The sequence below is a fragment of the Psittacula echo genome (assembly GCF_963264785.1).
Source record: "Psittacula echo genome assembly, chromosome: 15".
Lineage (NCBI taxonomy): Eukaryota > Metazoa > Chordata > Aves > Psittaciformes > Psittacidae > Psittacula > Psittacula echo.
Window position 1 is genome coordinate 1,350,825 of NC_137751.1, and position 12,645 is coordinate 1,363,469.

General features: G+C 41.1%; 1 protein-coding gene across 2 annotated transcripts in view; it reads left to right on the forward strand.

Annotated features, from left to right (window-relative positions):
- Positions 1–12,645, forward strand: part of CLTC (clathrin heavy chain) — a 34,285-nt gene that overhangs the window by 18,152 nt on the left and 3,488 nt on the right. For both annotated transcript variants that reach the window (XM_080630165.1, XM_080630166.1), the window contains exons 14-30: positions 715–878; positions 2,566–2,691; positions 3,252–3,394; positions 3,800–4,034; positions 4,399–4,521; positions 4,618–4,763; positions 4,930–5,113; positions 5,456–5,648; positions 6,103–6,260; positions 6,459–6,623; positions 6,717–6,824; positions 6,937–7,104; positions 7,270–7,419; positions 7,691–7,822; positions 7,987–8,097; positions 8,735–8,905; positions 9,182–9,403. In XM_080630165.1, the coding sequence (XP_080486291.1) occupies positions 715–878; positions 2,566–2,691; positions 3,252–3,394; positions 3,800–4,034; positions 4,399–4,521; positions 4,618–4,763; positions 4,930–5,113; positions 5,456–5,648; positions 6,103–6,260; positions 6,459–6,623; positions 6,717–6,824; positions 6,937–7,104; positions 7,270–7,419; positions 7,691–7,822; positions 7,987–8,097; positions 8,735–8,905; positions 9,182–9,403 (2,699 nt within the window). The remainder of the gene's footprint in view (positions 1–714; positions 879–2,565; positions 2,692–3,251; positions 3,395–3,799; positions 4,035–4,398; positions 4,522–4,617; positions 4,764–4,929; positions 5,114–5,455; positions 5,649–6,102; positions 6,261–6,458; positions 6,624–6,716; positions 6,825–6,936; positions 7,105–7,269; positions 7,420–7,690; positions 7,823–7,986; positions 8,098–8,734; positions 8,906–9,181; positions 9,404–12,645) is intronic.

Sequence of the window (12,645 nt, forward strand, 5' to 3'; positions counted from 1 at the left end):
TTGGAGCTGTAGACAACCTAAAGAGTTAACTGAAGAAGCTGCTGGTGTTTGTCCTCTGTCCAAAATGGTCATCTTAAATTTGTGTAGCCTTTGGGTTTTAGTCTTTTGTATTTCCCAACAAGACTAGTTGTGTGTGATCTTGTCAGCATGGCAGTATGTTGGTAGTTAAATCTCTGCAGATGTGTGGCTGAGTGAATCTTTCTTGACTAAGTGACTTAGCTGTCACTTATCTGAAGTAGTCAAGTATTATATGGCATCAGCTTTCAGTGAACTCTAGCTGCAGGCCATGGCAAGCAGCTTTTGCGCTGTGTGTTTTAGTGAAAGGTGTGATGATAGCTGTTGGGCACTAGTTTTGGTTTTCTAAACTTTTCCTTGCCCCCTGTGTGGTGGCTGTATGGAAGGCACGTGCTGGATGTTTTAACAAAGCTGGCCTACGGCAATTGATGATGATACATCAGTATTGAAGTTGCATGTAACGCATTAGTCTGTGTAATATGTAGGGAGCAACAAGAAGCTCAACTCAGCTTTAGGGGTAGTCTGGTGTTCCTAAAACAATTACAATGCTTGAATCTTTCTTTCTCAGTTCTTTTTAAACTTCTGCAGTAGTCACATTCAAATTTTCATGTATTTTAATTTGGGAGCCTTGCTTAAAAGCTAGCAGTGATCCAAATCAAATGCTTTAGCAGAATAACATGGTGACTGTTTCCCTCCGAGGTTTGTTTTATTTCCTGGGCTCTATTGTAAACTTCAGCCAGGATCCAGATGTGCACTTCAAGTATATTCAAGCTGCATGCAAGACAGGACAAATTAAAGAAGTGGAAAGAATCTGCAGGGAAAGTAACTGCTATGATCCAGAACGTGTTAAAAACTTCCTCAAGGTAATGTTTGGGTAGCATTGAACCGTCTTGGTGTGTTTGGGGTTCTGATAAAACATGGTGTGTGTTGTCAGTGAAGTGAGGCAGCTATGTGAAAATACAAATGAGTCTTAATCTTTGTACTTAAGGATCCATCTGTCCTGTTAAACCAGAGGTATCTACCATGTTGGTGATACCTCTTAATAAAGCCTGAACCTGGAGCAATATCTGAAAAGTGGAGAAGCTGTCAGATCAGGTCCTTGTTGCTCTTAATAGGGTTAACCTGGCTTGAACTCCCAACCTGTAATAATAGCACCAGCTCATCTAGAACTTGTTACAGATGTCTGCTATAAAGTAGGAAATGGGTTACTTGGAGGTTGAGAACAACCATAATGCCAAATGAGTTCATAACTTAATGTTTATTTACAGTGTAATCAGCTTCAGCTGAGCTGCTCCAGAAACAACAAATGAATTGTGTAAATTAATTCCATAAATGCTGTCAAAGTTCAGGGTTGATGTATCTCACTGTACGTACTTGCTGAAATTTCAGCCAAGTGAACCACACTTTAGCTCTGCTAGGATGTGCCAGTCAGTGTAAGTACATAACTGACTTGCTAGGATTTGTTGAAACGTTTCTGAAGAGTGGAAAGAAGATTGTGTGCTCAGACTCTGTGGTTTGCTGCTAGTGCTGAGCTTATTAACAAATACAACACTGCTAGGGATAACTGAGAAACAGTGCGGGAGGGAAAAACTTTTATCTGGGAACATTTCCTGCCTTTGTGTTTGTTGGTTACATAGCATAGTCTTAGATTTTGCTGATCATATCTGAAGATGGCAAAACTCTTCAAATGAGAATTCCATAAAAATAACCTGGTGTCACTGAGGTGTAAGGTATGTCAATTGATTGAGCCACCTAAGATATGTTATCAAGCTGTCAAATTCCTGATGAAAGCTATTGTTTTTTGTGCTGTTCCATGTCTGGAATGTGCAGGACATGTACCAGGTAAATCTCCCAGTACAGGCCTTCCTGTGTAAAGTCCTTAAGTGTAATTTACATGTAGGATTATATTCTGGGATGTGCATGTTCGAGTAAGTGATCTGAAATAATGCATCTGGAATACTGTCTGCCACATAGACTAAGCTTCTGTACCATAATCATTGTAATCTTATGCTGAAAGTTGGAATGCTTTTAGATACCTAATCTGATTAGCAATTTAAGTACTACTGCTACTAGCTGGAGTCTTACCGTTATCTATATCCGTAGTTAGAAGTTATCACAAGATACATACAGAGTTGACTTCAAGTGCCATATATTTACTACATTAGGAGCCACAACTTAATCTAGTTTTGGTTAAATTCTTTTGAAATCCCAGAGTGCTAATCCTGCACACCAAACATCACTGGCAACTAAAAATGCTGTCTATAGCTTAGGCTTGTAATAGTTGTATGTGTTGTAAAACTCTGTGGACTCTGCCATGCAAAAGAGCAGGGTTAAACTTCAGAAAGCTTATTGCTGTAGGCCCTGAAGTGGGTGTGAGTACTCCTACTTGCTACCTATTGCAAACAATTAGTCAAACAGTAAGTTGTGGTTATTTGGTTGAGTGTTGAATTTTGGCTTTCCAAATTCAGCTGCTTTAACAGTTTAAGTGGCTGTATTTGTCTGCTTAAGCCAAAGAACAAAACCAAATTACTAAAGCTCTTCTCTTTATAGGAAGCTAAACTCACTGACCAGTTGCCACTCATCATTGTATGTGATCGCTTTGACTTTGTCCACGACTTGGTGCTGTATTTGTATAGAAATAATCTCCAAAAATATATTGAGATATATGTACAGAAGGTAAGTTACAATTCGTTGGCTTTAATGAATAAAACTGATCAGTCTTTCTAGATTTATGTGGAACTATAGGTATTATGCTTCTAAGATTCTGCAAACTCATGCTTGAGACTGTCATTTAAGTACCTGCTAGTGGCCTCTGGAAAGTTAGCCCTTACGTGAGTCAGGTCTTGTCTTAAACCTTAGCCAAGCAGAGCAGTAACTCCAGCTAATGTACCTGTTGATGAAGGAAACTTGGTAGAATAACTTTGGAGTTCTTAGGGTCATTTTAACTTCCAGCATTTTAGGAATGAGAAAGTTCTCCTTTATACTTCCTGCAGGGACAAATTGGCTTGCTCAGGAGTTCTCCTGTGGGGATGGAGCATTAGTGAGCCACTGAACTGTGGTATGAACCCCTGTTCACTGAAGAATTGACTTTCAAGCTAGTCTGGAACCTCAGGAAGCTGGGAGTAAAGGCAGGAGGATGAGAATCTTAACAAGCAGCCTTCATGTCTACTTCTAGGGATCAGTATTGGCTGCCTATGCTGCATGACAATACACTGACTTTAAATAATCCCGTTTAGGTGAATCCAAGTCGTCTGCCTGTTGTTATTGGGGGACTGCTTGATGTGGATTGCTCTGAAGATGTGATAAAGAACCTTATCCTTGTAGTGAGAGGTCAATTTTCAACTGATGAGCTTGTTGCAGAGGTTGAGAAGCGAAACAGGTATTAAACTTCGCAAGTCTCTTAATGCTGACAGGCTGGTAACAGTAGTACTGCTCATCTGTCCATGCATGCCCTCATTACACAGGTACAGCTGATATTGACAGAACAAGAAACTGATGTTGACTGGGCAAGTAGCAAAAGTCTGCTTTACTTCTTGCCTGTTGTGCAGATCTCCCTTAAGCAGCTTCCAGCTGATAGTTTTTGGCATGTGATGTTCTTCACAGTGTCAGAAAGTTACACCATGTAATGATGAAACAGAATTCAGGTCAAAATGGAGTACTGTAACTCTTAGTTACTGACTTTGTCCTATACTGAAGCTGACTTCTATAGTGAAGATACTGTGCAAGTGGATATTTGCTTATTCACTCAATCTCTCTAATGTGAAACCTACTTCCTTCCTTCTAGGCTGAAACTGCTTCTGCCCTGGCTGGAAGCAAGAATTCATGAGGGTTGTGAGGAGCCTGCAACTCACAATGCATTGGCCAAAATATACATTGATAGCAACAACAACCCGGAAAGATTCCTGCGTGAGAATCCCTATTATGATAGCCGTGTTGTTGGCAAGTACTGTGAAAAGAGAGACCCTCACCTGGCCTGTGTGGCTTATGAGCGTGGACAATGCGATTTGGAACTTATCAATGTATGTATGCCAAGGCAGCTGTCTTATGTGTTAACTTCTAACCTGAGTATCATGGGATGTGGATTGCTCTGAATTGGATGTGGATTGGTCACACTGTCAAAAGCATTTATTTCCTAAAAAGTTTTAAGCTAGGAGCTAGTAATTTCTCATAGAATAGGTAGCTATTTAATCTCCCTCTGCAACTTAGTAAGAATTGGGAGACTCCCCTGGACATCCTGGGATGGGAGGCTAATCAAAGTGTCAAAGCCTGAGATTTCTAGCTTGCGTCTTAGGCAGGCTTCTTTAATGTTACAGTACAGTTAGCTCATCAACTGTAGGCTCAATAGCTGTGACTGCACTCTGAATAAACTTTGCCATTTGCTAGGTGTGCAATGAGAACTCCCTCTTCAAAAGTCTTTCCCGCTACTTAGTTCGTCGTAAGGACCCTGAACTGTGGGCCAGTGTACTGCTGGAAAGCAACCCTTACAGAAGACCACTGATTGACCAGGTATAACTGACAAACCAGTAAAATCCTTTGCTGTCCCAACCTGACTTGCTAGCATGTGACTTAACTGATGTGTCAATGCCTTGACTCTGCCTACAGGTTGTACAAACTGCACTGTCAGAGACACAGGACCCTGAGGAAGTCTCTGTTACTGTGAAGGCCTTCATGACTGCAGATCTTCCAAATGAGCTTATTGAATTGCTGGAGAAAATAGTTCTTGATAACTCTGTGTTCAGTGAGCACAGGTGTGTAAAGTCAAAATTAAGTCTTAGGAAACTTGAAATTATACTTAGTACAGGTGTTAAATAGCTGTAATGTGGAACAGCAAAGAAACTAATACCTTCTCCAGAGGGGAGGGTGAATTTCTGTTCATTACTTGACATATACTAATATTTTTCTTTCTCTGTTTAGGAATCTGCAGAACCTTCTCATTCTTACAGCTATTAAGGCTGATCGCACCCGTGTCATGGAATACATCAATCGCCTGGATAACTATGATGCTCCAGACATAGCCAATATAGCTATTAGCAATGAGCTTTTTGAGGAGGCATTTGCTATCTTCAGGAAGTTTGATGTCAACACATCAGCTGTACAGGTATTGAAAAAACATCAGTCTGTAGTATCTCCTTGTGACATGTACATCCTCACACAAGGACTTTGCTGTTAACCTGTGACTTCAGTACTTAACACCAATTAGCAAAGTGACCGAAGCTGTTCAGTGTTTTCTCTTCTGAAGTAGAACAAATGTTTTGTATTAAACCCTCTAGTAAGTGACACTTTAAGCCTACTGTCACTTCTGTTGCATGGGTTGTATAGAATAGCCCTTGTTTTAAGAGCAGCTGTGGATCCATTGAACAGCTAACATAAACCACAGCTCAGTGTCTTGTGAAAACTGACCTTTATAGATAGTGGCTGATGATGGTAACCCTTTCTTTAGGTATTAATAGAGCATATTGGCAACCTGGATCGTGCGTATGAATTTGCTGAACGCTGCAATGAGCCTGCTGTATGGAGTCAGCTGGCTAAAGCACAGCTTCAGAAGGGGATGGTAAAGGAAGCAATTGATTCATATATTAAAGCAGATGATCCTTCCTCGTACATGGAAGTTGTTCAAGCTGCCAATGCCAGTGGTATGGTTACATTTTATTTAAAGCCTTGCTTTTGGTGTTGCTCAGTTCTTTTGCATGGCCTGCTCAAACTGCAGTTCTACTAAACCTGTGTCTTGATGCAAGTAGAGGAATCTGGTTCTTCAAAAACTGTCCTAAGTGAGAATAGGGAAAGATAGCGTATTCCATCTGCAGATAATCAGTGGGCTTATAACTACCTTCTTTATCTAGCTGGAGACTTCCAGCAGAGCAGGTGCTACTAAGCGGGTCTTTGCATGAAGTTACATACCAGGATTTTTAGTTAGGCCAGTTGTATGGTGACTTTATTAATCTGATGTAGTATGTGCAGTATGAAGGCTAGTCTTGATTGTTGAGGAATAGCTGTAGAAATACTTAGACTAGGTAGAACTGGTAGTATAGCTTCAGCACACGTGTTCTCAGTGACAGGAATGTAAGTGTTCTGAACTCTGTTTCATAGGTAACTGGGAGGAACTGGTGAAGTATCTCCAGATGGCACGCAAGAAGGCCCGGGAGTCGTATGTGGAAACAGAATTAATCTTTGCTCTTGCTAAAACAAACCGTCTAGCGGAGCTAGAGGAGTTTATCAATGGACCCAACAATGCACATATCCAGCAAGTGAGTGAGACTGAGTTTGTTTTGCTGAATCACAGCAGCAGGCTCCTTTAGGCCTTGCTAACCAGAGGGGTGTCGGGACTTCCATCTCTCTTGGGTTGTAAAGGCATTTCCATTTTGGTAATGGCTTGAACACTACACATTTTATGTGAACATTTGACTGAAAAGCACCAAGAATAATCTGGTTATGTTCTCCTGTAGGTTGGTGATCGCTGTTACGATGAAAAGATGTATGAAGCAGCTAAGCTGTTGTATAACAACGTGTCCAACTTCGGCCGTTTGGCCTCAACTTTGGTTCACCTAGGTGAATACCAGGCAGCTGTGGATGGTGCTCGGAAAGCAAACAGCACTCGCACATGGAAAGAGGTAAACTTACTGATTGGATAACTTAAGGGACTTCAGAGCTGTAGCCTCTTCAGAAGCTTTGATGATAAGCAATAATACAATTGTCAATTCCAGGTCTGCTTTGCTTGTGTTGATGGAAAAGAGTTCCGCCTGGCCCAGTTGTGTGGACTTCATATTGTAGTGCATGCAGATGAGTTGGAAGAGCTCATTAACTATTACCAGGTAACTAGGCTAACTCCTGTTTTATGGTCATAGTCTAAATTCTTTCATAGTAACTCTGTTGAAAACTGGACATGTAGTGAGGTTGGTTCCTAACATGAAACATCTGTCTTAGGATCGTGGCTACTTTGAAGAGCTGATAACTATGTTGGAAGCAGCACTTGGACTTGAGCGGGCACACATGGGGATGTTTACAGAGCTAGCAATTCTCTACTCCAAGTTCAAGCCACAGAAGATGAGGGAGCACTTGGAGCTGTTCTGGTCCAGAGTCAACATCCCCAAGGTGAAAGTCTGAGGCCTTAAATTAGAACACATCTGTTGGGATTGCCTGTAGCTTAGCTTTTGCAATAGCTGCTCATGGGGTTATTAATAGTGCTAAAGCCTGAGCACTGATGGATACTAGTGGCAATACACGTTAACTGGAATTTCTAATCTGCCTTTTGCTTAGGTTCTGAGAGCTGCAGAACAAGCCCACCTCTGGGCTGAACTGGTGTTCTTGTATGATAAGTATGAAGAGTATGATAATGCCATAATCACAATGATGAATCACCCAACAGATGCTTGGAAAGAAGGCCAGTTCAAAGATATCATCACAAAGGTATTACTCAGCAAGAACTTTACCTTCTTTCACTATGTGTGCTTCAGTTCTCTTTCCTTCACTAGTAGCATGTTTAAATTTCAAAGTTCTTGATAGTACCATACAATTTCAAAGCAAGTAAACTACAGTAACTAAAGAGATTTCTAGAGACAAGAATGAGTCTTGGATGGGTGGCTGAGTTGTGCTGGAATATCTAAGATTGTTTGTCTTTCACTTTAATTTCTCTACAATCATGCTTCTGCTCTGAATGTGCATCCTTGCTCATCTCTAGGTGGCCAATGTGGAACTTTATTACAAGGCAGTTCAGTTCTATTTGGAATTTAAACCTCTGTTGCTCAATGATCTGCTGATGGTGTTGTCTCCTCGACTTGACCACACTCGTGCTGTCACCTTCTTCACAAAGGTAATTTTCCTACTGTTGGAATCAAAGAAAAAGCTACAGTTGGAAGAGTATTTAGCTCTAGTGGTACTTTAAAATACTTGGCTATGTCATTGTCAGGGAAGATGCTGGGAGACTTCTACAAAAAGTTAATCTTGACTTAAATTTATCTACCTGGTTCCTTGAAGGTTAAACAGCTACCACTGGTTAAACCTTATCTGCGCTCTGTTCAAAATCACAACAACAAATCAGTGAATGAGTCCCTGAACAACCTTTTCATTATCGAAGAAGACTACCAGGTAAGTCTCATCTTGAAACAGGTACCTGGAACAGGTATCGACTTGCATGCTGTATATTCTGCATATAACAGAAGTAGTTATTCCTGAACTGCTGCTGGTTTCTAGTCAGTGTTAACCTAATGTTTTGTCTGTAAAGTCTGGAAGTGCAGGTTTCTCCCTCATTTTCAGTAGATTTTACCTGCTTGCTGAACTTGAATTCCTTAAGTAAATGTTCTTTGACACTTCAAACTGAACGAGTGGTGACTAGCCGAGGATTAAGTGGAGAACTGTTAGTAGTTTTCTGAGAGTTTTTTGGGCTCTGGGGATGGACTGGCTGCTCTGAGTGTGATAGATGAGTTCTTATTTAAGGCAAACAGTGGATGCTAAGGAAAACTCACAGAAGGGGCAAACAGTTGTGTTGTCTAGTTGTTCTACTGTTTTCGGAGAACAGCTGTCTGGTATTCAGAGGCTCTTAACCTCAGCATGTGTAACTAAACTGCATGTGTATCAAACGCTGGCTTCTCAGAAATTTCTTCAGGTGTGGCTAGCATACTTTATCCTCCTAGAATCAGGAATACAGAATTAAGTTGTATGGAAAATGCATTTTTGTGGATGCAGTTGTACATCTGAGGTGTGAATAACTTCTTTTTCTGCTTAGGCTCTTAGGACTTCTATAGATGCTTATGACAACTTTGACAACATTTCTCTTGCTCAACGTTTGGAGAAGCATGAGCTAATAGAGTTCCGAAGGATTGCTGCTTATCTCTTCAAAGGAAACAATCGCTGGAAACAGAGTGTAGAGCTCTGTAAGAAAGACAGACTGTATAAGGTAAGACCACCACAGAGGTCTGGTTTAGCATACTTGGCTTGTTTGGAGACCTGTGATTTTTTAGTAGAGCTGCATCTTCTTTGATGCCACTAGGTGGCTTCTAATCTGGCAATCTTACTTCAGAGGTGCAGTAGATGGCAGGTTTCTTGGAAACAAGTGGTAGACTGTCTCCTCTCTGCTAATGTCAGTGATAGATTGCAGGTTAGTTAAATAGCACATCAGTACTGATGATTGTACTATGGTACTTGAGGCTAAACAGGCTGTCTCATGTTGTAGGATGCAATGCAGTATGCTTCAGAATCCAAAGATACTGAACTGGCAGAAGAGTTGTTGCAGTGGTTCTTGCAAGAGAACAAGAGAGAATGCTTTGGTGCTTGTCTCTTCACTTGCTATGATCTCCTAAGGCCAGATGTTGTCTTGGAAACAGCGTGGAGGCACAACATCATGGACTTTGCCATGCCATACTTCATTCAGGTCATGAAGGAATACTTGACCAAGGTAAGAGTAGGTGCTTCTCCAATGCTGAAAGCTTGTTAGTCACTGTGGTGTATGCCTTGAGACTGTCTGCTTGCTACTAACATTGATTTGGGCTTCGTCAAATGTCTGTCCATGTCCACCCTTATTTTTCAGTCCATCTGGGGAGAGACTTCGCCCTCCAGGAGACTGAAACACTTGCAGACTCCACCCTATCTACCAATTACAGAACCTACATCAGTAGTATTTGCCTGACCATGGGCAGTGTCTTAAAGTAGATCCAGGATTTAGGCTTTTCATATGCTGTTGTCAGTCAGGAATCCTAGCTCTAACTAAATTCTAGACTGTATACTAAAAAAATCTTTATAGCTAGATCTTGAGTTAACTTGGTCTGCTGTTCATTTAACTCTAAAATGTGGCTCTGATGCTTAATGGCACTAATTACAACTCAGCTTTTGCTTGAAGCAGCTTAGGTTGGGGAAAGTACTTGGTAATGCTCTGACAGACTGAACCAGATACCAGGTGTTGCTAGCAAGATTTGCCCAGCTGAAGCTTTTGGGATATATTCCTTAATTATTAGGACTCCTTCTGTGATAAGTAAAAGCTTAATTCAGGCTTGAGTCAATGAAGACTAGAGTGCCTATCTAGCTGGCACCTATTTACCTGGCTGTTATTGCTGAAGGCAGGACTACTCTTTAATCCTATAACCAATCTGCTATCCTTAAGAGTTGTATTTTGGGAGAGGTGGGGAGCTATCTAAGCAGTAATGTTGCTTGTCAGATGTGCCTGATGTACCAAGCTAGTACTAGGCTTCCCTTGAGAGTAGTAGTCTTGGGGTAGGATTCTTAGCAGATCATGAAATACTAATCTTTAAAGGATTTAGGGTGTAACTGTAGTATAGCTAATAAAATCAATGCCTTAAGATCTAGCAACAAGCAGAGCTGCCTTTCTAAAGCAGATACTTCTGGTGTATCTTTGGTTTTACTCACCTGTACCTTAATAATTTCTCCCCTGACGCTTTTGTTTCTACCTTTTATATGCTAAATATGGAATTTGATTTTTCTAAGCTGCACCTTCTGAATTCCTTTGCAGGTTGATGCAATAAAGGAAAAGGTGAAAGTTGATTCTTGTTTTCCATCTTTAAGTCTGGAGGACTAAGTCTAAGGATTCTGCATGAGTTTTTTTCTTTCCTATGTTTACTACACTGCTGCTACTGCTTTTTCCCCAAACAGTATCACTAAAGCATATGCAAATTGTTTAACTCTGAAAGTAGCTAGTGCTGTAGGACGAAAGTAGATTCACTTGCTACTGATAAGCTAATAGAGCCTCAGGAAGGGTGTACAGGTGATCAGTTGGATCACAGTCAACTTGGTGTCAAGGGGATATGTAAGTGCTGTTATTGGACAATCAATCTGACTGGAAGAACCTCCTACAATAAGAAATCATTAAGTCTTGCACACTCTGAACCATAAATCAATATGGCATTTGCTAGTTTAAGGACTGTGATCCAGTTTCTGATCTCTGATCATTACTAATGCGTGCTGACAGTAGGGAGCATAGATACTAGCTGCTTCAGAAGAGACTTCTTCACTCTTCCTCACTCAGGTGTGCAGTTCTTCTGGTGCTAGTCTAATCCACATGGTGCTGTAGTTCACGTAGCAACTTAAAACTTCAGCTGTTAGACAAAGCCTATGATTCTGTTCCCGGTAGTAAATTTCTTGTAGTTGTGCAAAGAAGACTGCTTTCCAAGCCCCTCAGCTTCACTAAACTTCTCTTGCTACCTCATTTAAAAAACACAAAACCAAACAAAACAAAAAGCTTATTGCTCTTGAGGCTTGCCTTTTGCTGTGCAATTTTGCCCTTCCAAAGGACAAATCTCTTAGATTTCTGACCATCTGTTTCTGTACAAATACCACTCTGATTCTCCTTAGACCAGAGGTCAGCTCTAGTGTTGAGTTTTCCATTAATGTGGTGGAGTAAAGGATGAACAAACTGACCAATAGCTTGAAGATGGACTAAATGCAGACTCCTTTTTGGTGACAAGCTGTCTGTAATTACACCACTGGAACTCAAGGCTAACCTGACTAAAATGCATAGTGTAAGGTCCTTCGGCAGCTAGTGAGTGAGGCAGTAAAAAAGCGTGTGTGTGAAAAAAGGTAATTGAACTGCAGTGTTTGCATAGACTACGCATGTGTAGCAGTCATTGCAATTACATCCCACTATTCCTTAAGCTACAAGGCATTGCTGTGGGCTGCGTGTGGTTTTTGGGGGGAGCCTGTATGGCAGTCATCTTCAGACCTCACTCTTGCTTCAGTACTTTTGCCTCTTTTTCATGCACACATAGCACAATAACATTGAATGCATGTTACTTTTCCTCTGCAGCTTATTGCAGTCCTTGTGGAAAAGCCTTTAAAACACTCTTGCTACAAGTGTGTAGGGTACTGAACCTGATGATGCTCAAGCAAGTGGTGTAAAAACCATCCTGCAGGCTGGTTTCAAACTTGCGCTTATTGTTGTCAGTATTGGTTTAGCTTTGAGGGGAGGCATCAAAACTGCATTAAATGTCCTGGGCTGGAGACTTTCCAAGTGCGTGTAAGCCAAATGCCTCTGCTTAACGGGAAACTGCACATTTTCCTTGGATTTGCATCTCTAAACTTGTGCTTCTGTGTTCAGTGTGTTGCTGTTTGACTTAAAAACAGCGCAGTTCTCAGCATGGTGCCTGGAAATGAGTCTTGAAGCACTGGCAAACACTCCTGTGCACTTTGAGAGCAGCAAGCCAGATACTGGTGTGAGGCAACAAAAAGGCTTGTGAAAGCCCAGTCAATGAATGAACTTGTGAAGCCCAGGACTTACGCCACTTCCTGGATGTACGCCTCTAATTGAGGTTACAGATTAACAGGTTTTTGGAACACATGTTGTAACTCACAACTAACCTGAAGAAATCCATTACAGCTGCCTGCAAGTATTTGCTAATGTAGCAGTTAAGCTAAAAACTGTTCAACTCATGAATGCTATTGTAGCTGAACAAGTAATGCTGACCCTGTGTAAGTGCAGGAAACCCGTCTTCAAGCTCCTTTGTTAAGTAAATGAAATGAGATTAATCTGGTTTGCGAGTTGTCTTACTGTCTTACAAAGTAATTGGCATGATTGTCTTTGACTTAATTCTAAATCTTATCTCTCAGGTCAAATACCAATTCTTGATTCTTTTTGTGGTTTCAGTTTCAGGGCCTGCCTTACACTGTAGTAATGCTGAGTTTCCTTGGATT